At 46.7% G+C, this 25000-nt stretch overlaps 3 protein-coding genes across 3 annotated transcripts in view; all 3 read left to right on the top strand.

Moving 5' to 3' along the window:
• paplnb (papilin b, proteoglycan-like sulfated glycoprotein) overlaps positions 1-702 on the top strand; it is an 11293-nt gene extending 10591 nt beyond the window's left edge. The window contains exon 14 of the mRNA XM_062550783.1: positions 1-702. This exon is cut by the window's left edge and continues 25 nt beyond it. Coding sequence (XP_062406767.1) covers positions 1-263 — 263 coding nt within the window. The 3' untranslated portion in view covers positions 264-702.
• A 1185-nt stretch (positions 703-1887) lies between these two features.
• Positions 1888-14435, top strand: LOC134097374 (protein SOGA3-like). Its single transcript, XM_062550259.1, has 7 exons — positions 1888-2574; positions 2696-2920; positions 4614-4772; positions 7187-7243; positions 8257-9540; positions 10522-10872; positions 14152-14435. The coding sequence occupies exons 1-6, from the start codon at positions 1888-1890 to the stop codon at positions 10630-10632; spliced, it is 2523 nt and encodes an 840-aa protein (XP_062406243.1). The 3' UTR covers positions 10633-10872; positions 14152-14435.
• A 2428-nt stretch (positions 14436-16863) lies between these two features.
• On the top strand, positions 16864-19676 carry LOC134098224 (uncharacterized protein KIAA0408-like). The gene is made up of 3 exons (XM_062551228.1): positions 16864-16958; positions 17280-18048; positions 18348-19676. Exons 1-3 carry the CDS (start codon positions 16948-16950, stop codon positions 18576-18578), a joined length of 1011 nt encoding a protein of 336 aa, XP_062407212.1. The 5' UTR covers positions 16864-16947; the 3' UTR covers positions 18579-19676.
• Positions 19677-25000: the final 5324 nt, after the last annotated feature.

Here is a 25000-nt window from a genome sequence, read left to right on the forward strand (position 1 = left end):
TGTGCACCTTGCCCCGTGAGGTGGGCCCCTGCCACGACTGGATCTCCCGCTTCTACTTCGACTACTCCCAGAGGACCTGCACCCACTTCTGGTACGGCGGTTGCCAGGGCAACGGAAACAGCTTCCTGTCCATGGAGGCGTGTCAGAGGCAGTGCGGCGGCGGGGCCCCGCCCCCTCCTCCCCCACCGGCCGCGGGGCCCGCACGGAGACCCGTCTTCAGAGTGAGACCTGCCAGACGAAGACCATACCGCGCCAGCAAATGAGAACAGAGAGATTTCAAATCGCTCCAGCCCATAGAAGGAGTGAGATCGTTGAGCTCCAACCAATAGGGGGGCTGAAGAGCATTTATGTACAACAGAAAGCACAGTTATGTACACATATGGTGACATATTGGTCACTACCATCGTAGAACATGCATACACACACATACACCCAATCAACACACACACACACACACACCTGAACAATTCCAAAGTTTGCCAGTGGTCATCCTTAACACATTCACCTCAAGGCTTTCTGTCAGTTAGGCAAGACCCCCTGGACAACATGTTTTACTGAGTTTCTCTCACATGTCGTACAGGTTTGAACATCTGGACTCTTACAGAACAGTTTGTCATCAATAAAGCAGTCTGTTAGCCTGTAAAAGAAGATGATCTTATCACTGTGATATGAAATCAATAAACATGTGTTGTTTTCCAAGAATCATTATTGTATCAGAAACTGATTGTGCATATATCATACTTTATGTCGTTTATTTGTCTGTTTGCTTGTTTGTTTGTTTGTTTGACGTTGACGTCATTTTTTTTTTTTTTTTTTTTTTTAACTAGTTTGCATTCATGAAAGTCTGAGGACTTATTGCTGGAGGAATCCAAAAGTCTTTAGCATGCTCTAGTGTTGACTTGAAGTACTGTAGCTATAACATGTAGTCATACAGTACACAATTCCATATATTCTTTATTCTTATTCTCTTATCTTGGATTAAAGACACGTTATTCACAGTATTCTTTCAAGCTTAAATAGCATAAATTACCAAGTTCAGGAGGATCCACTGGTTGTACAAGACAATAACTACCTTTGTGGCACACAATGAGATCTTATGATGTGTTGTGACTGAATGTTTTATTGCCTTTCTCTATTTGGTTGTTGTTGCATGTAAGAACGACATAGGTTTAGGAATAATGGCACAGGCGCATAAGTAAACGTTTTGTACCGGCTGGTATTGTTTTTCCTTGAGTCCTGTCTGCTGCAACACAAGAACGTTGCCTTCGAAGTGAATGAGCGGATTGTTTACTTCCTGGTTAGCTGTGACATCACCTCATGAATATTTGACATAGGCTGTTACTTTAGAACGACTGTGGCGCCTGGTACAGCTAATCGACCCTTATTTTGCTTCACGGAGGCTCCACTGGCGTCCCGGGTAAGAATGGGTCTATGTTTATAGCCTAGGTGATTTCAATGGGTTATTTGCTTAGGCCAAATAATTTAAAAAATCATGTACTCAATGTACAGAGACTATTTACAAAGTAACTTGAACATGAAGTAACTATAGGCTAATTAGGATAATTTCAAAATTGTGATATTGGATGTACGATAAGCCTGAATGAGTTTGTTTAAGGGGTTTGAGAGTATTGTGCTGATATTAGACCGTTATGTTACTGTAACCTGACACTACCCTGAAGAACAGAAGAAATCAAATAAATAAATTAGAATACCAGCAGCGTCGATATCGTAGAAGTAGGCTAGTGAAGATAACTTAAACATCCCTACAGCCACACAACTTGCAGGAACTTTACGAAACTAAACCTAAAGACCCCTTTTGTCGCTTTTCAAGTCTCTCTGTCAGACAGCGACAGAGGCCGGCAAACCGTGAACACTAAACGTGACGTGATGAATACGGCCACTGGTGGCGCTGCGGATCTCTCACCGACCGGGAGCCAGGCGGGGACACGACATCTGTTCGCCTCATCCTCGCTAACTCGCCGGGGAGACGGTGCCGATAAAACCGCTGCCAGACCGAAAAGCTTTCGCGCTGCGAGCTTTGCAGCCAGACTTGGAGCGAAAACACACAGAGTGCCCGTGCCTCTCCGTGCGGTTCATCACCGCGGAAAGGCGGAAGCCGATCCGGCAGCTGTTCAGCCGGATGGTGCTGAAACGAACGCGACTGAACCTCCCAGGGCCGCGTCGGTGTTTGAAACTGAGGAGAGAATCCACCACCCTCCGGATTCTCGCCGATACCTTCGTCTGCCCTGTCTTAGAAGATCCAAGAGGGACTGGGAACCAGACGGATCAAACCGTGTCTTGAGGGGAAGAGGGCCGAGGAACGACGAGAAAGAAGAGGAGGAGGAGGAGGCCACAGCGGGCTGTAGTGCAAGTCCGTGTGGGGGGAACGCCGGAGTGTGTGGGCAGACCGAACTCCTGTACATAAGCAAAATACTCAAGAGACGCAGAAAAATGCAAACGAACTCAACACCGGAACCGGCCGCGGAGGACTCCAACGCCGAACCCGGAACTGAGCAGGAGAGGGCCCTCCGTGATGAGATCGAGAGACTGGAGGATGAAAATGAGGACCTTAAGGTACGAGGGGAAATCCCATCGTTGTTTTCATGTTACCACTACCTGCTTTCATGGTGGTCAAATTTCTGCATTTCTGCATTTCTGCGTTTGTGATTGTGATATGTTTGATTGTGGGTTACAGTGTGAGATCGATGAGATGCGGGCGGAAATGGACGAAATGCGCGATACGTTCTACGAGGAGGACACACACCAGCTGCAGGAAATGCGGAGAGAGCTCGAGAGAGCGAACAAGAGCTGCCGAATCCTGCAATACCGGCTTCGAAAGGCCGAGAGGAAACGGGCACGGTTTGCACAGAGCGGGGAGGTGGACGACGAGGTGCTTCGGAACCTTGAGCAGGAACTTAAGGTTCGCTTCTAACCAATCAGTGTGTCTGGACGTGGAGATGGATGGGTGTGCGACTGTGCGTGTGTGCGTGTGTGTGTGTGCGCGCTCGGAGGCGCGTGCGCGTGACTGTGTTTACTGTGGGGTGTGGGAGTGCCTTCTCTTTTGTGTTTTAGCAGCAAGAGACCTTGACATGTGTGTGTGTGTGTGTGTGTGTGTGTGTGTGTGTGTGTGTGTGTGTGTGTGTGTGTGTGTGTGTGTGTGTGTGTGTGTGTGAGTGTGTGAGAGAGAGAGATAAATTAGAGAATGTGCCTGTGTGAGTGAGTGAGTGTAAGAGAGAGAGAGAGATGAAAGATCAGTTGAAATGTCAGCCTGCCGTAGGAAGTGACCCAGTATAACCTGAGATCATAGGAGGAGGCTGTGGCTGTGGCTGTGATGAGCAACGCCAATAACAACAGCCATGTATATCTGGGGTTGATCAGGGGTTCCTGTGCAGGATTTGCTATAATAGAACGCCACACAGCCCCTAGAGCGGGCTTTATATGCCACAACTGAAGATAAAAGAACTTCACCCTCTTGCTCGCACCCAAGTGTGAAGGGAATTATTAAAGCAAGCCTTTATCCCTCATTTTTCATGCAAAGCAAGAGCCAGTGTGTGTGAAAGAGAGAGAGAGAGAGAGATAGAGAGTGTCTGTCTGTCTGACTGACTGTCGGTATGTGTTTGTGAGAGAGAGAATCCCTAGCGATGTGTGGAAAGACGTGTGGCGCAAACGTCAAGTCAAGTTATTTGTATTTATCTCCTAGTTTGTCTAACTCGCATACACCATCTCTCTTCTAGGAGCTTCATAATGTGTAAAACAGACTTGTAGGTGTAAAAAAGACAAGTGCAGGCTCCCAAAGTGGTGTAAATAATTAAACAAGCCTTTTACATACTGGGCTAACGACACCATCGTGTCAGCTTGCATCTTCAGGGTGTGGAGGGTAAAACCGGTCTTTGTGTTTGACAGGTGGCAAAGCAGATGTCTGTGAAGTGCAATATATCTGGTTGAAAATATCATGTATGTACAGTATAGCAGATAGTTACAGTATAGTCTGCACTGTGAGATAGCACACCTTCTACAACAGTACAGTTATATACTGTATATATCAGTACTGTATATATTGTTTGTATGTGACAGATGGAAATTGAGATACAGTATGTAAAACGGTATAGGTCTATTTATTTAGTAGTAGATAATACAGCATAGTATAGCTACTAGATCATTTTGTAATTGTTCACTGTTCATTTAATTTGTATTGTTATTTATTTGTATGTCGCTTTGGACAAAGGCGTCTGCTAAATAACCATAACCATAACCATAACCATAACCATAACCATAACCATAACCATTTTATATGTGATTACAGTATTTTGATGTGTATGCTTTCAAAACAGAGTATACAGTTTTTATGTGGCAGATGTAAAAGAAGGTGTCCATGAGGTATATCAATTGACAATTGATAATGCAGTGTAGTGTAGTGTAGTGTAGTACTGTATATCTAGAAAATAATTTTTGTACATGAACACAGTATATCTTTGTTTGTGATGAACATTTTTATTGTTTTAACATTGTTGGAGTGGGAGGAGTTACAGACATATCCAAAATCATATGTGACTGTTGAATGGAAACACAGTACTGTATATCTTGAGGAAGAAGTCAAATGTTCCGTGTGGCAGGTGGCGAAGGATGTGTCCGTGCGTCTGCACCACGAGCTGGAGAAGGTGGAGGAGAAGCGCACCAAGACGGAGGAGGAGAACGACAAACTGCGAGAGAACCTCATCGCGCTGGAGGTGACCAAACAGGCCCTGCAGAGCGAAGTGGAGAAGCACAAAATGGTGAGGCACTTTATGCTTTATTCATGGGACACAAATGTTGTTACAGTGCAGGTATACTGCTGTTCTAGCAGAAGGGGTCACAGTGTTTTAGCGCAACAATTGCTCACCTCTCTCTGTGTGGCTTTGTTTGAACCACTTTGTTTGTTTCCCATTGTCCCAGTCAGGACTGTGCAAATGCAACACACTGCATTTATAGCTCTTTTCAAGGCACTCAAAGTGCTTCACAGTGAAGGGGGAACCTCACTACCCACCACCAATGTGTGGCACCCACCTGGGTGATGCATGGCAGCCATTGGGTGGATTCGACTTGATGTAGCCATCATATGATGACTACAGACGTGATTATTTTGGAGATTCCGATAAATTTTCAAGCCGGAATTGTGCATACGTTTAGCCTGGGTGTTCCCATCCTGCCTTGCGCGGTGATTTCAATCACGCAGCTAAGGCAGTCTGGAAACTAACACCCACATTTTCGCCTGATGTTGGCGACCAATCACAGAACAGGGGAGAAAGCAAGACCATGATGAGCTATGTATGCACAGACGCATTTGATAGACATCCGTGGCGCCCAATGAACGGATCTGGGCATTTTTTCAAATACGAGAAAATGAACGTCTGGTTGCCAGACCACGTCTCCTTTGAGAAGTGGTAGGCGCTAGCCAGGCTAGCATACGTTATGGTTGAAACTAAGCGTATCAGAATCTCAGAAATAGTCACGTCTGCAGTTGTCTTAAGACGGCTACATCAAGTCGAATCCACCTATTATGTGCCAAGAACGCTCACCACAGCAGCTTGAGGTAGAGAGTGAGGAAATAGATGAATGAACCAATTACACTGAGGGATGATTAGGGGACCAGATTGAATGAGCCATGCTGGAAATTCAGCCAGGACACCCGAGAACCCCCTACTCTTTGCCATAAGTGCCACGGCATCTTTACAGTAATGACCGGTGTGAGTCAGGACTTTAGTTTAACGTCTCATCGGAAGGACGGCATGTCATGCAGCACGGTGTCTCCATCACTGCGCTGGGGCACTGGGATGGATCTTTTGTGAGAGGGAGGCGAGGCAGCGGGAGTGAACCTACCACCAAGTCAAGAGAGGACCTGCACACCTTGATAGGGTTTTTGCAGGTGCAGCTTTTTAAAGGTTCAATATTACAAGAGGTATGAAAAAGCGCAACACTGCTGCTTTAGAATCACCACTTTATTTGACTAGAGTGACGTTTCGGCACTAGGCCTTCATCAGAACCTAGTGGTGAACCTACCACCAACATAGCCTGGGTGTTCCCATCCTGCCTTGCGTGCAATTTCATTCGCGCTGCTAAGGCAGTCTGCAAACTACCGCCCTATTTTTTGCCTGAGATAGGGGACCAATCGCAGAACAGGGGGGAAAGCAAGAAGATGATGAGCTATGCACAGACGCATTTGATAGACATCCGTGGCACCCAATGAACGGATCGGAGCATTTTTTTTTCAAATACGAGAAAATTAACGTTTGGTTGCCAGACCACCTCTCATTTGAAAATTGGTAGGCGCTAGCCAGGCTACCACCAACACCACTTCCAGTAGCAACTTAGTTTTCCAAGGAGGTACAGTACTTTATCCCATCAAAGTGGTAACCAAGCCTACACCTGCTTAGCTTCAGTATTTCAGAAGAGACAGTTGGTCCGTTGGTCGGTCTGCTGGCCAACATCATCTTGATGTGAGATATACTATAGTCAGCATTACCAACAATTTTTTTATCATTGTTTTTATCAACAAAATTGGTGTCATTAACATACCGAATTAGCTCACTGCTAATGATAATTTTTCATCTGGTGATGATGATGACGACGATGATGATGATGAAGTCAGACAAGTCTAAGGTTCTCTCATCCCAGCTCTGTTTGCAGGATCAGAGAAAATACAGAAACTGGGACAACATACAAAAATGCTACCATTTATCCAGACATTACAGGAATAAAGACAGCAGTCAAATCCCTTCAATGCACATTTGATCTTGGCTGGGATTCCATATTTAGCTCTGGCTCAGTGGGAAGGAGACTGCTGGTGTCAGAGGAAGGACAATCATGTCTGTCTCATGGATGAGTCAGTTGTATTATAACGAGGACAATAATCCTGCTCTGTGTCGCTGAGATAATTCCTACAGTCGCTCAGTCACAAGGATGCTCTCGAGACAAAATGTGTTTTACTATGACTGTGCACTTTATGGCCATTAGCCTGGAGATTAGACTATGAATTTATACATTATATGTCTTATTCTTCAATTAGAAATAACCTTACGCTATACAGGTATATACAAGGTATGCTTTTAGTTTTGTCTTTCATAAGAATATACAGTATGGTTGTGATCGTTGCATTGTCTTCAGATGGAACAACAGTATCTGATGGTGAAATGTTTTTCCTTTGCCTCAGCCACAGAAGAGAAGAGGCAGTAAAGAGAAGTCTGAGAGGAGGACCACACCCACTGAGGTACTTATATCATTCTCACCTGTTCAGGTGTTCAGTAGGCCTACATGTACTATTTTACTGTACATTAATAACCCATACATTAGGTTGACATTCATTTAACTGCAAAGAGCAAAAGCAGCACTTACACAGATAATGGTAATGTTCTGTCCTGATCACTGCTGAGGTCCTTATTAATATCCTTTAAGGCTGCATAGCACTTTTCACAATGTAGTTATACATTCTGGCCGCGTATTGTTGCCCACAATGCAAACAAACAAACAGACTCCTACTCTAGGCTCATACCACTGAGATTTGAGGTTATTAGCTTAGCGTTGTTTTCATGATCCCTTATCCAAAGTGGTTTACCGTAAAGCCTGCCTTAATCACCCATATCTGATTATCCTTAATGGATTATTATTATGATGGATGGCCAGGTCGTGAGGTTTATTAGCTGTGCAGTGCTGAGTTAAGCCACTAGGTGGAAGTATTGTTCAGTGCAGTTGAGATGCCTTTACCTAACAGGTTTGTGGACTCCTATCATAATGGTGGAGATGTACTGTAGCTATTACAGTACACCTGAATCTGTCTCAAAAATAACAACTTTGTATAGTTTGTGCAGATATTAGAAATCATAGGTACTACTGTCGTATGCAGTGCCAATGTCCTTTGGCATCTTAATTGACACTGACTGGCATTGCAGCACATGAAGACCTCATGATGCTTTTACTCTGCATCCATGTGCCTGGTTGTGGCTGTGATGTTGACACTAAATCTGACTGTGCATGGGCACGGAAGGAATAACACCTGCGCCAATGCTGTTAGCAGAGATGTGGTGTTATTTTATACCGTGTACTGTATAATGCTTGTTGGCTAGACAGACGGACAGGAGACAGAATTGAAACGTAATTATGTTGACATGTATCCAAATGGAACGGGGAGAGGTTGCATAACCTTCCTCCATCACCTCCCAGCAATGTGTCAGCTATGTCACGCCACGCCGTTTATTTGATTGTGTTTGTTTGTGCCGTCGTCAGGACGACGACAACGACGACCTGCGCTGCCAGCTGGCCTTCCTGAACGAGGAAGGGGAGCTGCTGAGGAAGAGGATGGTGGGCGTGGAGAAGGAGCGCGAGGCGGCCGAGCAGCAGCTGCACCAGTACCGCACGCTCTACGGCGAGCTGCCGCCCAGCCACCCGCCGCACACGCCGCTGCACCCCAAGGGCGAGGCCGCCGGGCCGCCCAGCACCCGCGAGGCCGAGCTCAAGCTCCGCCTGCGCCTGGTGGAGGAGGAGGCCGACGCCCTGAGCCGCAAGATCGTGGAGCTGGAGGTGGAGAACCGCGGCCTGCGCGCCGAGCTGAGCGACCTGCGGGGCGACGAGACGCTGGGAGGAGGAGGCGCAGGAGGAGGAGGAGGTGGCGGCATGGGCCGGCTGCAGGGCCCGGGGCTGTCCGAGCTCAGGGAGCAGCTCCTGCTGCTGGAGGAGGAGGCCGAGCTGCTGCGGAGGAACCTGTCGGAGGCCGAGGAGCGCAACGAGCGGATGACCGCCGAGCTGCAGACGCTGCGCTGCCGGGAAGCGGGTGGCCTCGGAGGAGGAGGAGGGTCCGGCGGCGGCGGCGGCATCGGGTCGGAGTCCGTGCAGGAGGAGCTGCGCGCGGCCCGCCGGCAGGTCAACGCGCTGGCCGGCAAGGTCCTGCAGCTGCAGACGGAGAAGCGGCGGCTGATGAGCGACCCGCTGCTGGCCGCCTCCACCTCGGACCTGTCGGTCGGCTCGCGCGACAGCCCCACGCCCGGCGAGGCCGAGACGCACCCGTCCTCGCGCCAGAGGGAGGGGCCCGTGGGCGGCGAGAGCGACCCGGACGAGGTGCTGATGACCGGCGGGGGGGGCTCGTCCTGGTCCCAGCTGCTCGTCGACTCCCGGCCGTCCTCGGCCTTGGGCCGGAGCGGCGGCGGCGGCGTCCGGCAGCCCCTGATTGGCTGCCAGCAGATGGTGGACATCCGCCAGGAGGCCGAGCGACTGGGCGGCACCATCGAGCGGCTCATCAGCGACACCAGCTCCATCATCACCGAGGCCCACACCGGCGCGTCCTCCTCCTCCTCCTCTTCCTCCTCATCGTCGGCGGCGGGGTCCGTCGTCAACGGCAACCTGATGGCGCAGGACGAGGGGCCGGCGGCGGAGGCGGGCAGCGGGAGTGGGCGGGAGCAGGAGCTGCTGCAGCGAATCAACGGCCAGATGAAGGGCTTCCGGAGAGACCTGCAGGGCTTCATCCAACGGCTGGAGCCGCCCAGGGGACAGGGTCGCGACCCCGAGGAAACGTCTGTGAGTGTGTGTACGCGTCTATCTATGTGCTAACCGCACGCGTGTCTGTGTGTGTGTGTGTGTGTGTGTGTTGTACAGTAGGGTGCACGTGTCATTGTGTGTATGTGTAAGCATGAGTATATTACTTGTCTGCAAGTGTCCATAGGGTTTTATCTATGTGCTAACCGTGTGTGTGTGTGTGTGTGTGTGTGTGTGTGTGTGTGTGTGTGTGCGCACGCGTGTGTGTGTGTGTGTGTGTGTGTGTGTGTGTGTGTGTGTGTGTGTTTGTGTGTGTGGGTGTGTGTGTGTCTAGTAGGGTGTACTGTATGTGTCATTGATTGCTTGCTTGTGTGCATGAGTGTGTATACCCACCTATCTATGTGAGTGTATGTGTGTGTGCCTGTGTTAGTAGGGTGTACATTGTGTCCATGTGTAAGCATGAGTGTATTACATGTTTGTTGGTGTGTGCGCGTGTCTATGTTGTGTTCTGCTCTCTTGCAGTTGCAGTTGAGGGATGATGTGTGAAGTATCCTATATCAACTTGTCAATGTGTGCTTGTGTGCATGTGTGAGCATGTAGGTGTATTTTTTTGTGTTTTAATGTTAATGTTTGTGTGTGTGTGTGTGTGTGTCTATGTGTGTGTCTGATATTAATGAATGTCTGTCAAAATGTGTATGTGAGTTTTTGTGGCTTTGCATGTGTGTATGTGTGTGTGTGTGCAAAGCATTCTGGGTTTGATCAGACCTGTCTAAACCTGTAACTTACTTCCATCATGGTTTGGATAAGTAATGATTCCCCTATGTTAAGTTTCAAACAAAAACATTAATTTGTGTGGGTGAACCTGTTGGATAATCGCTGACCTGTCACTTTGCTTCACTGATACCTTCTCCTCTGCCTCTCTCCCTCCCTCTCTCTCTCTCTCTCTCTCTCTCTCTCTCTCTCTCTCTCTCTCCCTCCCTCTCTCTCTCTGTTTGTGTCTTTCCGTCTTCTTTTTTTCAGCAGATGTTTCAGCCCATCATTTTGCTCATCCTGATGCTAGTGCTCTTCTCATCCCTCTCTTATGCCACCATCTTCAAACTCGTCTTCCTCTTCACCCTCTTCTTCGTTCTCTAGTCTCAGAGAGCTCTCTTTATTATTTCGCATTGCTATACATTTCATTCATCACTTGTTATTGTTGTTATTGTCATTTTGTTTTTGTTTTTTTGTTTTGTTTGAAAACTGTCATTGTCACACAAGTACAGAAGACCCATCCCCAGGCTTTACTCATGCATCACAGTTCCAGACTACATTTCCCAGAATTCAAGCTGGCCAGTGAGCTCTGTCCATACCCCCAGTCTGTTTTGACAGTAAAAGGTGAGTATCTAGAAACTACTTCACCAGCACACACTGACACCTGTGACTCACCAACACTCCTCAGGAGGGTCTTAGTGACACCTCAGACAAAAAATGTTAAGCTGATGATAAAAAGGCAACTTTTTGAACAACGTTGCTGGACAATGGTCATGGGATTTTTGTTCTGCCATGTTCCCATTGAGCAACAATTGTTTTTGTGAAGTTCCGAAATCATCAGTAGGCATTGATCATCAAATCAGAACACATGGAGACCAGTTATGTGGTTGGCCAGCAACGTGGCTCAAAAAAATGTCTAATGTATCATCACCTTTAGACTGCTGCTTACATGTAAGCAATGAGTAGGCTATACTGCAATGTGTGTGTGTGTGTGTGTATATGTGTGTGTGTGTGTGTGTGTGTGTGAGAGAGAAAATGTATGTGCGTATATGACTGAATGTGTGTGTGTGTGTGTGTGTTTGTGTGTGTGTGTGTGTGTGTGTGTGTGTGTGTGTGTGTGTGTGTGTGTGTGTGTGTGTGTGTGAGTGAGAGAAAAGCTATGTGCGTGTATGACTGACTGAGTGTGTGTGTGTGTGTGTGTGTGTGTATGTATGTGACTGTGTCTGTGAGTGCATGTGTGAGTGTGTGTGTTTGTGTGCCCATGTGACTGTGTGTGTGTGTGCGTGTGTGTGTGTGTGTGTGTGTGTGTGTGTGTGTGTGTGTGTGTGTGTGTATATGACTCTGTGTGTGTGTGTGTGTGTGTGTGTGTGTGTATGACTCTGTGTGTGTGTGTGTGTGTGTGTGTGTGTGTGTGTGTGTGATGATACAGATACTAATCTGCACCGTCGGGTTCCTAACCTTTGGTATGTGGGGACAGGTGGCTCTATGCTCTGGCCTCGTTGGGTGACACGTGAAGGCTCCTCTCCTTCACCCTGCTGGCCTCCACACAGCTGGTGCTGCTGACGGACACTCAGTGCCTAGTGACTGCAGTGTGCTTATGGAGAGACCACACGTTCATGTACTCATATTTAACACACATTACAGAATACACACACATTTATTGTACAACACAAGGCATGTTACTGTTACACATTCATGTCCTTTGATCCGTGTTTGCTGGAAATTCAACACTGGCCCGTTTTGTGAACATGAAAACAGTCCATGTTCATGTGTGCAGGTCATGTTTGAAGCTCATACGAGTTGTAGTCTGTCTGAAGGAAGTGATCAGAGACCATGTTTATGGATTGCACCGCAGTAGCACAAGCCACAGTAATTCAGGAATTGTGGGAGCCTTGCCTTTCTTTTGCCTGTTTATTGGTTGAAGTCGAAGATATTAAGTTAATTTAAGTGAACGGGGGCCGGGTTCTACCTGGCATGTGTGTGGCAACACCATCAGGTCGTAAAGGTCCACTCTGAAGATCACAGCAGCTACCTGTCAGTGGGATTGTCACTGGTGTCATGGTGCACTGTAGGTATTATGCTTGTGCAAACATGAGTTCCAGTCCCTTTAAAACACTTATTCAGTAGCTACTGTGGTTATGAAGGAAATATTTTTGCTGGCCTCGGTCTTGTCCCTAGGATTCGACTTACATAAGACCCCCGCCCCCAACCCCCTTCTTGTCCCCTGGTGATTCATGAACGAGAGGGTTCCAATTGCGTTAACTTTGAAATTCGGGATTTTCACGCTGACGCAGGGCGGTTTCTGGGATGCAGAAGGTGGAGGCTGCTTGAACATCCTTGTTTTTCTCCACCGGCCCTGTCCTCAGCGCGGTTGGTCAGTTATTTGGGTCACTGGTCGCGAGAGTCAAATGACGCACGGGCACATTGCGCAATGATGACAAGTGTCAAAATAAATAAACGCCATGGCTGGCAATAGAAATAACCCATTAAAATTCGAAGACAGCTCGCCAGTTTGACATGCGTGCATTCTCTGGAAAGCCTCTCCGAAATAAAAACATTATGCACGCGTCCTGAGATGCGAAGGTCCTCGCCGTAAGCCAAGAACGAGTAAGCAGGCAGAGGTCACCAGATAAAAATCTGCCATGCTCCCAAAGAGGAATAGCAACAACGGAGCAAGTAGCTTTACCCAAACGTACGGCGGCGCAATATCGAACCGAGAATAGCCTCATAAACACTTTGTCTGATAGTAATTATAACCTGGCGAGGGAGTGACGACAGCCTGGCCCATTCAGCGCAAATGCCAGAATAAATCTGACATTATGACACTCGATCCTGGCTCCGGTGGCCGCACGGGGTAAGCTCCGGTGGGCCCCTTGGACCCCGGAGTTGTTTACCCAGAAAAAGAGGCACCTGCCATAGGGGGCGTTACCCTGGCTACTTAAAAGTCGTATTCTCCCGAGCCTACGTCACTAAGTAACAGCGAGAGCGGGAGAGAAGGGAACGCCAGGCGGACGGAATTCGCACTCAGACAGTTTCGTGCTGTCCCAAAGGATAGCGAAAGGACAAGGCAGCACCAAAGACTTTGACAGAGGCGTTTAGTATATTGTGGGGAATACTATATATCTTGTTGGAAACACTTTATAACTTGGACTATTTTCCTCACAAAACACTGCTACAAATACCACAGAATTAGTTGAAGCAACACAACGAGACGAGGGTAAGTCTGTTAAAGGGCTGCACTTGAATCAAGCTTTGTCCTGCATCTAAGTAACAGAAATCGATGTTGTACTGATGAAGGGCGTGTAATGTCTTTGTAAAGAAATCTTATCATACGCATACAGAATATTATGCCAGTTTGTGGGCATGACAAAGCTCAATTCCAAGGAGATTTGAAAATATATGAACTCGAAACACATCGAGGTGGTTCATTTTCATATAATGTTTATTTACTTCACTCTGTCTGTGGGTGCCAGCACGCGCGCAGAGTTGGAGAACCATAGTTACTCGGGGATAAAAATATCTTTGCGCTTACATCACGCATAGTGGTACATTCGGGCATTTTCTGGAGGAAAGACAGCCGGGGCTCTCAAGTGTCAGGTTCCGTGACGGCAGAAATCCCCCCCTTTACTCAATGCCAGTAATAAATGCGCGCGGTATATATCTGGGAAACAGGGCCCACCGTTCCTCCAGGTCACGCTCTCCGTTGACGCATCTTGGAGACGCTGAAATATCTGGAACATTACGCACGAGAAACCCGACTAAGACGTTTTAGCAGCTCTTGAAAAAATCGGAAATTCCTTCTCATATGCATATAGTTCCCACTCGTTGGTTAGGAGTAGCTTGATTCATGTTGTTTTCTGCCATGGTTTTTACCTCTAATATGTGCTATATGTCCTTTGACAGCGCCAACGGCTTACGACGCCAAGACCCCTATAACACACACTCAAACACACAGACACTCACACACATACACACACACTCACGCTCACACTCACACACACAAATCTGTAAGCCACACTTTACTGAATCCAGCTGAGCTCAAGAGGCATTGAGGAAATTACTGCCAAAACACACACATACGTACAGAATCCTTTTCTCTCTCACACACACACACACACACACACACACACACACACATCCTTCCTCATACACACATAGATACACACACACACACACACATACCAGGATGGCTGCCCTGGACCTGCAGCGTGGCGTGTGGGTGGGGGAGAGGCCTGAATTTGACTCAGAGATGCTGGAGTGGGAGGAACAATTGCAGGACATGCAGCGCAAGATTGAAGAGGTGAGAAACACATGGGTGGACACGGGAAAACACTCACACACACACACATACACACACACACACACAAGCAGTGAATCACATGCGGATATACTCCCACACTAATACAAGCATACATACAACACGTGTACATACATGCATGCACACACACACACATACACACGGACCCACTCTGGACCCACCTCCCTTTACACCCCCCCCATTCCTGAGCCACTACTCAAATTTGTTGACACACTAACACTCAAGCCCAGTCATGAACTTTAGCACCGGTACATAGATGCACTGTCTCAAATGCACATACAGCTTTGGAAAAAATTAAAGAGACCACTGCACATTTTTCCGATGTCATCCTGCAGTTATTGAGTGACAGTCGAATGAGTTACACACATCCACATTGCCTCCCTTGTATGGGCACACAACAAACACACACACACACACACACACACACACACACACACACACACAAACATTCACAGGTATGCACATATACATTCAGGACACTTACACTACACCCACAATGATCCTCTCACTCATGCACATATGCACGCACATACACACACACACACACACACACAGAAATGATGAAAGACAGACTTTTAGAATCCCTTATCTAATAAAACTGTTATGAGTTGTATGAGTCTCATCTGGCTAGTCGGACTTTATGTAGCAGGCTCCAGATTGACCTCTGACCCTTGTTAACGAGCCTTTAAGGCATAGTGTGAATACTGGCAGAGCACACTGACTCACACTCGCTTGTAAGCCGATACTAATGGACTCATTAAACAGCGGAATGGCCTGGAACGAAGACGCACATGCTCACAAAGCACCCGCTCAAGAACAAGACTTATTCCCCACCCTAGTGAATCAGACACACACACACACACACACACACACACACACACACACACAAAGGGAGAGAGACTGAGCAGAATGATTGTGTCACATGTTGTGTGTGCATATGTGAGGTTGGTGTTTCTCTCTCACTCAGTGCCCATGTGTTTTGACAGTAGAAGCTGTTGTGTTGTGTATTGTAGCTCTACAATGAGGTGGTTGCTCGCAGAGGAGGAAGTGATGGTGCCATGCCCAATCAAGCCAATGACATTACCCTGCTGCCTGTTGCAAACAAGAACTCGAGCCGCTACAATGACGTTTGCCATAGCCGTGGCAACGTGGAGCGCCCAGTTGGCATGAACCGGCCCACTGCTGTCGGCAAAGGCTGTGGCTATCAGCTCAACAATGGCTATGGGGATGGTTACCCTAGCAACCCAGGGATGGATCCCACCCTGGAAATTCTGCAGGGATACCTGGGCCATGGGAAGAACCAACAAAGCTTGAGCAATGCCAAAACAGTGAGTCAGACATTTTGGGTGTTGGCTATCCTGTTTTAACACAACACTCATTTTTCAATCCCATAACCCAATCCTATTATGGCTCAGTTTGACTGTGTGTTGCCCTCTTTTTCACAGACTCCAAAAAATGGCTATGATCCTGACGCTCAAAGGTAAGAGTTTTTGCCTCATTTTATCCATCTGATGCATACGTTCTAATAGTTTGGTATAGAGTATCAAGACACAGGCAAAGCATGTGTTTTATGGCCCATTATGTTAATATCAGTCACAATGATCAAACACAGCAGCCAAGATGGCAAAAGGTGTGTTTTTATACAGTGAAGAAGTAGTAGCCTAGGGTTGTGCTGAAAATTAATAGTACAGGGAATCCACCTTGTCTACATGGTTTCTCTTTCAGATCTGCCATTAGAATTTATAGACTACATGGGTTCAGTAACGTTATCCTTATTTTGCGTCAGAGGTGGTCATGCTATGTTTGTTCCATGGACCTTACCTTACATAACATGATTTGCAAGGACACAACCTTTACAGCTCGAACTTTACCATACACATGTACATGCGGGGAAAAAATCGTCAGCAAAATCTCAATACCATGTACAGTAGGCCTACATTCAACGCCGATTATTGTATTGTAGAATATATATACTATAGTGATTGTCACGCGTAATATGTCATCTCAGATTATGATTAAATGAATCCAAGGATCCACGTTAGTGGTCAGTTTCTAGAACGCACGAACTAATGTCGAAATTAGCACATTTATATTACATATTGTATGCATAACATATAATTGTTATTAGACTTATTTTAATCGAACAGAATTTCCTGCTGTGTCCCCTTCTAAAATCAGGCCCACGTCATTGCATCTCGCTTCTGGAAAAACTTTCCATGCGCTTTGTCACTATGGCAACGCAAGTTCAGGCAGCGCTGTGATTTTTGGTAGAGGCCTAGATCTATTGAACGAATAAGAAAACACTGGAAGCTTTTCAAAAGTGTCTTATTGATCAGTTCGTTTAAAACATACAGTATGGCGGAGAAAAACACGTATTGACAATGAGGAAATGGTAATGTGGTTACAAATCACGTGTAGGCTATGTTTCTGTTTAGTTGACAAGCGTTTGGTCATGCATAGAAAATCAGTCTTGAAAACAAAACACGAATTAGCCAGCCTTGGTCTTTTACAGTGATATAGTATGAGTTCCGTATGTAATTTACTATCTTACATTTCTGTTTAGAATAGGCTATGTTATAGACTATGTCTGAACACGCACAGTTAGACTACATTGTAGACTACTAGACTACATAGTTTTTTTTTACATGATCAATGATGTATGATTGAAAGCACAGAACTTCCTCATACTTAGTGTGCTGTTGCTCTGCTGCAGGGTTGTCTCAGGTTGGCAAGGTGGCAGAAGTGAGGAGTTTGAGAACCGGAGGAACCAATCAGTGCACTACGACAGCCCTCGGGGAGTGGACTACAATGACCAGCGTGCGACTCCTGGAGCCCGGCCACCCGTGCGCCATGTCGACAACTCCCCCCTGGGCCATGTCCAGCAGCGCTCATTATCGTCCGACAGAAAGTCCGCCCCGCTGGACAGGAAACAGGGCAGCCCGTCGGTGCTGCGCAAGTTCGGCGCCATGCTCCAGGAGAACGAGGGGAAGTTGTTGACCGATGCCGGCGTGGTGGCGCCCTCCCCTCCGCCGACCGTGACCACCGGCTCCTCTCCCGTCAGCCCCCGCCGTTCACACACACGCACGCCTTCGCACTCCCACACACACACTCGCTACTCCAACCCCAGCCCCACGCCCCCGTCGCACTCCTCGCCCAAACTCACCCCCTCCCAGGGGCCGCAGCGAGGGGGGCAGTGGGGCGAGAGAAGGGATCGGGATGTCACCAGTGGCAGGGTGCCGGCCCAAGGTTGCGACCCGAGCGCCGATTACTGGATGGTGGAGCACGCCCTAAACGGACCAAGCGTGGGCCGTCTCCGCAGCCACAGCAGTGGAGGTGGGGGCTGCCACGGCAACGGACGTTACTTCGGAAACGGAACAGGCATTAGCCGGGAGGAGAGCGGTCTGGTGGAGCTACTGAGCTCGCTCGACATTCAGCAGCAACAGCAGCATCGGCCAGCCAGCAGGGTCTCACACACACCACCGGTAAGGGCATCCTCGCTGTTTTTAGCTCACACACACATGCACAAACAAATGCTCTACCACATTCACATACACACACACGCACATGCACACATACTCTCTCTCTCTCACACACACTCCCTCACACAGACAGACAGACAGACACACACACAGAGACACACACACACTCACACACAAACTCTCACAAGCACACACACACACACACACACACACACACACACACACACACACACACAACAACAATGGACAAATGTAAATCTGAATGTTTTCTGCCAGCACTAATGACCCACAATGTCCTGCAGGTCAGCCGTGAGTCCTCTCCAGCACCTTCGAGGCGGAGCTTCTCCCGTCCTGCCCGGCCAGCCAATCAGCGCCCACCTTCCAGATGGGCCAGCCAGACAAGCTCCACCCGCCCCAGGCTCTCCAGCCATTCAGGTCCCATGAGCCGCCCCCCAAGTCCCGCCCGCAAAGCCAGGCCAGCCAATCAGAGCTTCGGCTCCTACTCGTTGCACACAGAAACGGTCATCATGTGACCAATCCGTGCAGGGCCATCTCTGAAAGACATTAGCATTCATAAGTGCTTACACAGACTGGAATAAACACTTTTGTCAACCTGCCTTATATAATTGATGTTGGTGAGGGGCTAGTCACAGAGCTATCCCCCACCAGAGTCTCTAGGCTCACAATGACTTCATAAGTGTTTGCAAAGGGAATCCCAAAAGCCTGGATCTCTTTCTGCACGTCTGTGGACTCAATGTGTCTCAGAAGGTACTTAAAGTAAAATGCCAATTCAACCCCTGTATACATCCTTATTTTCTTCCTGTATTTTTTCTTTTGTACCATGACATTTTATTGTATGTGCTGAGGGCTTCGACTAATGCACTGTTCCTTCAGTTTAGTGTAACACATCTCTGCCAAACTGTAAGTGCAGCCTCCATCCATTCTCCCATACAGACCTCACGTATACCCAACACAAGTGGCTCATACTATATACAAACACGGACACACACACGCGCACACACACACAGACAGACGCACGCACACCCACACACACACGCACACACACAAACAGCAGTGGGCTTTCACAGAAATCCAAGCCTCCCTCGGCCCTTGTGCATGACTGCCCGGTGCCCAGGCACAGTGTGTTTGACGTGTATGTAAAAGTGTTTATTTCTTTATTCATTTTTTAGCGTGCAGAGTTTGACAAAAAGCCCTAATTCTGAAAGGTGCGGTGCCGTTCTGTGCGCTTTTGTGAAGGCTGTATGCGTATCTGTTGCACTTCAGTGAGATGCATGGGTGTGATGCCAAGCCCCCTCTCTCTCTCTCTCTCTCCCTCTTTCTCCCTCTCTCTCTCTCTCTCTCTATCTATCTCTCTCTCTCACTCTGTGCGTGAGTGTGTGAAAAATACTGTAAAAAAAATGACATAAAGAAATGAAGCCGTAAACTGTAAGAGTGCGTCTACCTCTTTTCAAAGAGGCCTCATGGTGTCTTCATACAGATTTTAATGAAGCACAACGTGGAAAAAAAATATTTTTATCTGTATCATATTCAAAAGTGACCATATTGTTGTTATGATTGTAATGTAATGCCTTTTTTCCTCTTGATAATAAACGCTTCAGTGCTTTGACCAACTGAGTCTGATCAAATGACTTAATTACGCTTTTTTGGGTATATACTTTGTGTAGTTGAATATGTACTGTATACGTCTGTGTGTGACGTACAGTATGCCCCAGCTAATGGGGATCCTATAAACAATAAACAATATTATATTCAGAATTTGGAATTAAAAGACAAAGGAGTTCTTGTTAAAAGCTAGTGACTTAGCTAACACTTAGCTAGCTGCCATCTCATTGCTTTGACGTGAGTCATTTTTCAGTGATGCAAATACTTTGAATATCCCTAGTTGGCTTGTGGAAGTGTTTCCCTTTTTTTCTAATATACTTGAGTCATCAATAATTTAGTAAGAAGAATGAAGATTACAGTAGATACATGCAAAACACATACTTTAAAATGATAAAATGGAATAATGTTGTGTTAGTATAACTTCATTATGCACACATAGCCCTGCATAAGCCATTACATCTGGTGCAAGATGGTGCAATATACTTACCCAAGACACAGGTCAAAAGCAAATGTACAAATGACAAAAACAGGCAAGGCATGTCTTTTTTGAGCGGAGCTCAAAGATTGACAGGATATGGTTGGATGGATAGATTAATTAATAGATAAATAGACACATACAGAAGATGGACATGATTTTTATTTTTTAGCCACTTTTGCATACACTGGTAACTTACGTTAAAAGAAAAGCTTTTGAGAGATTGAAAAGATAAATAGCGATGATAGTCTATGAAGCCTTGGTGACAGACCACTATCTATGCATATCCATATATGCAATGCACTCACTGCGCAGTGAGCAGACTGTGGTCTGCAGTCCTTGGTGATGGTGTTGCCAGGGTGCATGCTTGCAGGTTATTACCCCAGAGACCCGGGCAGGGGCCAGGTGAGGTGACCAGAGTCCGCCTCGGCCTCACACACTCACTGACCCCTGCAGGAGGATCATCTGGGACATGCATGCACTTGCAGCGTCGCCGTCCTTGGTCCTTGGCGGTCGTGATGTTGCTGTCCTTGGGGCAAAAGCAGGAATTTTGGGGCAGTAGGCAGCAACTCATGCCACACAGCCACAGGGGTAGGGACAGAGCCCACAAGGACCCAGGTTGGAATCGTGGAAGTTTCCAGTGATTTATTAATTTCACACCCCATGTCTTGTCCAATAATGTCCTATCTGTGGCATATATCAGGAAAAAGACCAAAAACAATTCTTGAAAAAAAGTGTGCAGAGAGCTATGGTTGTTACTGTGAATAGATGCCGAGCATGGGCTAGTGTTGCTGCACTGAAACTTTTAGTTGATCAGTGCATGTCTCCACCAATCTGAAGCTAGTTACTTTTGAATGAAGACATGCCAATCACATCAACCTTGTCCATTTGGACAGGCTACTGTAATAGTCAAACAGTAAGTGTCGAAAATGACCCCTAAGGGACCTTTGTAAGCGCTGCCTCTCCCCTACTGTACCGCACCCGGGGCGGCCCGCAAGCCATTCGTTTTAGACTTGGCACCGTCCAGTCTGGAAGGGTGCTACTATATCAGTCAGAGGCGAGATAAAATAATCTTGGAGCCAGTTCAGTCAGTCAGTAGCTCTTCTGGGGAGTCCACTGAACTCCTCACAGGAGTATGAATTGACTTCATGCGGAAAATGTTTGATGGTAAAATTGTTCAGTCACAAATTCCCATATTTAAAAGCAAGCGTTCTGTAACTTCACCATGTGTACAACGTACAGTACTGTATATGCAACACCACACATATCCTCAAAAGTCTGGCGCCTGACACCCAAGCTCGGACGCATGTAGTCTATAACTGTTGCACCTCATTTGGCTATAGGAATTGCATCATGCTGCATGACTCACAGCTCAGATCAAAGCGTTCAGTCTTAGCTTGTTTTTACCACACTTTTCATCAGAGCAGAAGATTTGGCTGGTGGTTTGAGATGCTTCTGCAGTTGAGTTGCTAAACAATGCACAATTGGTGTGTCATGTTTTTTTTTGTTTTTTTAATTTATTATACTATTCTATGCTATACTGTAGTATACTATTGGCGCATTTTCTTTTTCTTTCCATGGGCAGTTAATCACATGACATGCCAGTGCATATTACTGACAGAGTATGAGGAGGGCTGAGGAAGTGGGAAGTGTTCCGAGAGGCATTCCACAGGCCGCCTGCTTTGGGTTGGAATTCACCGGAGAATTCTTAATGTGACAAATGGAAGCAGGTGGCACTTGAGGACGACATTATGACGCACATACAAACACACACACACACACACACACACACACACACTCTTCCTCGCTCTCTCTCCCACACACACACACACACAATATGAACATGAACATGAACACATATACACATGGAAACATGCCACACACACACTGAGACATATCACGCACGCACGCACGCACACACAGGGCTTGCACGATATTTGCAAGATTAATGTCAACCTTTTAGGACCCTCCTAGAAAGCAAACTATATATGTATTCCCATTGCTAAAGGTTGGTAGTGTAATGTTTATCAACATTTTGTCTCTAAGCAGTATTTAATGGAGAAAGGGAACAGGTAGATGTTTGAATCTAATTGAATTTTAGCTGTCACTAATAACTAGTCCAAATATCTAATAGTATACTTTAATATTTCATACATATGGCATCTACACACAGCTATATCTAAAAACAATGTGATATGAAGAATGCGTAGTGCCAAGTATACTGCGCTGTGCTTGTTTATGTTTTGTGTAATTTCTAATAGCACACTTTAATATTTCATATATGACATCTTGATAGGAGCCTACGCACCGACAAGGACAATAGCCAGCCACAGTTACTGGTGTAGATCCTCATTTGGAAAATGAATGACTTACATGTACAGTAATATATATGACTATATCTACACAGCTATGTAAAAGTAATGTGTTATGCAGAGTGTGTTGTGCCGAGTATATATACCGCGCTGTGCTTGTTTATGTTTTTGTGCCCATTACTGAGTGTTACACAACCCTGGTGTGTGGCTGGTGTCGTGTCCATCGCATGGGGGCCTGTATTGGACAGACTGCACATCATAATGGTCCGTCTCTCTCGCTCCTCATTAAGGGGAATTAGCAAGCTCGTGCGATGCTAAGCCTTCCTTTACTCTCCCACCTCGCCGAACGTCCTCTGAAGGCCAACCGGATCAAGGAAATGCCCCCCTCACACTCACCCACCCACACACACACACATCCCACCCCACCCCAACCCAGGCAGAGGATGACCCCCCTCCCACACACACACACACACACACACACACACACACACAGTTACCCAACCCTGGCCAGTAATGCTCCACGGACCAGAATAGCAGGCGTGACGCTGTTTTGGTGCCAGAAATCTTACCCCTGGAGCAGCCACAGCATAAATACAGGGGAGAGGTGTGTCATATTCCTCCCTCCACTTCTCTGTATCCCTCTCCCTCTCTCTCCCTCTCTCACTCTCTCTCTCCCTCCCGCCCTCTCTCTCACTCTCTCTCCAGTCACTCAGTAACTCTCAGATGGTCTGAGCATTTTAACAAGCATGTCTTTAATGGCAGAACACACAAGCGCAAAGACAGATGGACAGGTGGATACACACACACTGACACACACACACACACACACACACACACACACACACACACACACACACACACACACACACACACAGACACACAGACACACAGACACACACACACACGTGGACTTTGGAGTTCAGAGGTTATCATGCTCATTCTTTATTCCATTCCATTCCATTCCATTTTTCCATTCCCCTCTTCTCACAGATCACTCTCTCCTAACATTTTAAATACACACACATACACGTGCGCGTGCACACACACACACACACACACAAACACACACACACACACACACACACACACACACACACACACACGCTGCATTAAATGATGGGCATCAACTGGTTCAGTGCAGTCTGTTCAGTACAGTGCTTATTTTGGGACACACATTAACAAAAGTGGTGTGAGAATAGAAACAGTTATGTACACTGTCACACCGTACATTGAAGTGTTTATATCTTGTGGGAGGAGGGGATTTGTGAGTGTTAGCATGTGTGTGTGTGTGTGTGTGTGTGTGTGTGTGTGTGTGTGTGTGTGTGTGTGTGTGTGTGTGTGGGTGTGTGTGTGTGTGTGTATGTGTTTGTGTGTCTGTCTGTCAGTCTCTGTGTGTGTGTGTGTGTGTGTGTGTGTGTGTGAGACTCAACCCTTCACTCATGTTACATAGGTTACACTGACAACTCTTGACCTCCCAGGAGCCAAGACCCCCTGGTGAGAGTGTATTCATGTGTGTGTGAGAGAGAAAGAGAGAGAACGAGAGAGAGAGAGAGAGAGAGAGAGAGAGAGAGAGAGAGAGAGAAATAGTGTATGTGAGGGAGAGTGTATGTGTGTGTGTGTGTGTGTGTGTGTGTGTGTGTGTGTGTGTGTTGGTTTATGTCTCTATCTGGATGCTCATGTTCATGCTTGTGGTAAGATTGTGTGAAGACAGGTGCTTCCAAGTCATGTGTGATGTAAGAGAGACAGACAGCCAATCACAATCTCCCTGACACAGTCTTCTGTCCAAACACTTACTTCCACAGCAACACACCACTGACAACAAGACCCTCTGATACCAAGACCCTTGGCCAAATCCAAATACTCTGAATTGTTTCTGAAAACAAATTTGCAGTTGAATCAATTTCCATATAGATCTGAAATCAGCTACAAACTTTTCCACAGTAACCCACCACTGACCACAAGCCAATGTGATTCACCATAGCCACCTGTGCTAAAAACACTTCACAAGAATTTATGAAAACATCTTTGCAGGGGAATTCATTGTACAGTGTCTGATTGCTTGTTGTTTGAAGTCTCTAAATGCAGAATATGCACAAAAATGCTCTTTATTATCATAACAGAACGCCATAGAAGCCCAGAGAAAAGATCTTTGCAGACTAAAATCCATACATTTGCATTCATGTTTTGGTATCGTTAAATACCGTAGGTCTACAGAATGCAGCTGTATAGGAAATCTCATTCGCTAGCACTTTAGACATACTGTAAATGCCGACAACAGTTTTGGAGTCAGTGTGTAAATGTGATGTTTTAAACAAACAAACACACCAAGAGAAAAGGTGTAAAATACTATAGCATGCAGGTACTGTGTGCGTGTATGCGTGTGTGTGTGTGTGTGTGTGTGTGTGTGTGTGTGTGTGTGTGTGTGTGTGTGTGTGTGTGTGTGTGTGTGTGTGCGTGTTTATCTTTGTGTGTGTGTGTGTGTGTGTGTGTGTTTGTGTGTGTTGGTTTGTTATACACTGTGCACTGTGTCTCTCTCTGAGACTCA

This window comes from Sardina pilchardus, chromosome 12 (genome assembly GCF_963854185.1).
Source record: "Sardina pilchardus chromosome 12, fSarPil1.1, whole genome shotgun sequence".
NCBI classification, from domain to species: domain Eukaryota; kingdom Metazoa; phylum Chordata; class Actinopteri; order Clupeiformes; family Clupeidae; genus Sardina; species Sardina pilchardus.

Bases quoted from the DNA above. Each gene is read 5' to 3' on its own strand.
- LOC134097374 (XM_062550259.1), top strand. From the start codon at position 1,888: ATGAATACGGCCACTGGTGGCGCTGCGGATCTCTCACCGACCGGGAGC. The intron at 2,921-4,613 runs GTTCGCTTCTAA...TCCGTGTGGCAG, and splicing joins ACCTTGAGCAGGAACTTAAG to GTGGCGAAGGATGTGTCCGT. The intron at 7,244-8,256 runs GTACTTATATCA...TGCCGTCGTCAG, and splicing joins GGAGGACCACACCCACTGAG to GACGACGACAACGACGACCT.
- LOC134098224 (XM_062551228.1), top strand. The intron at 18,049-18,347 runs GTAAGGGCATCC...AATGTCCTGCAG, and splicing joins GGGTCTCACACACACCACCG to GTCAGCCGTGAGTCCTCTCC.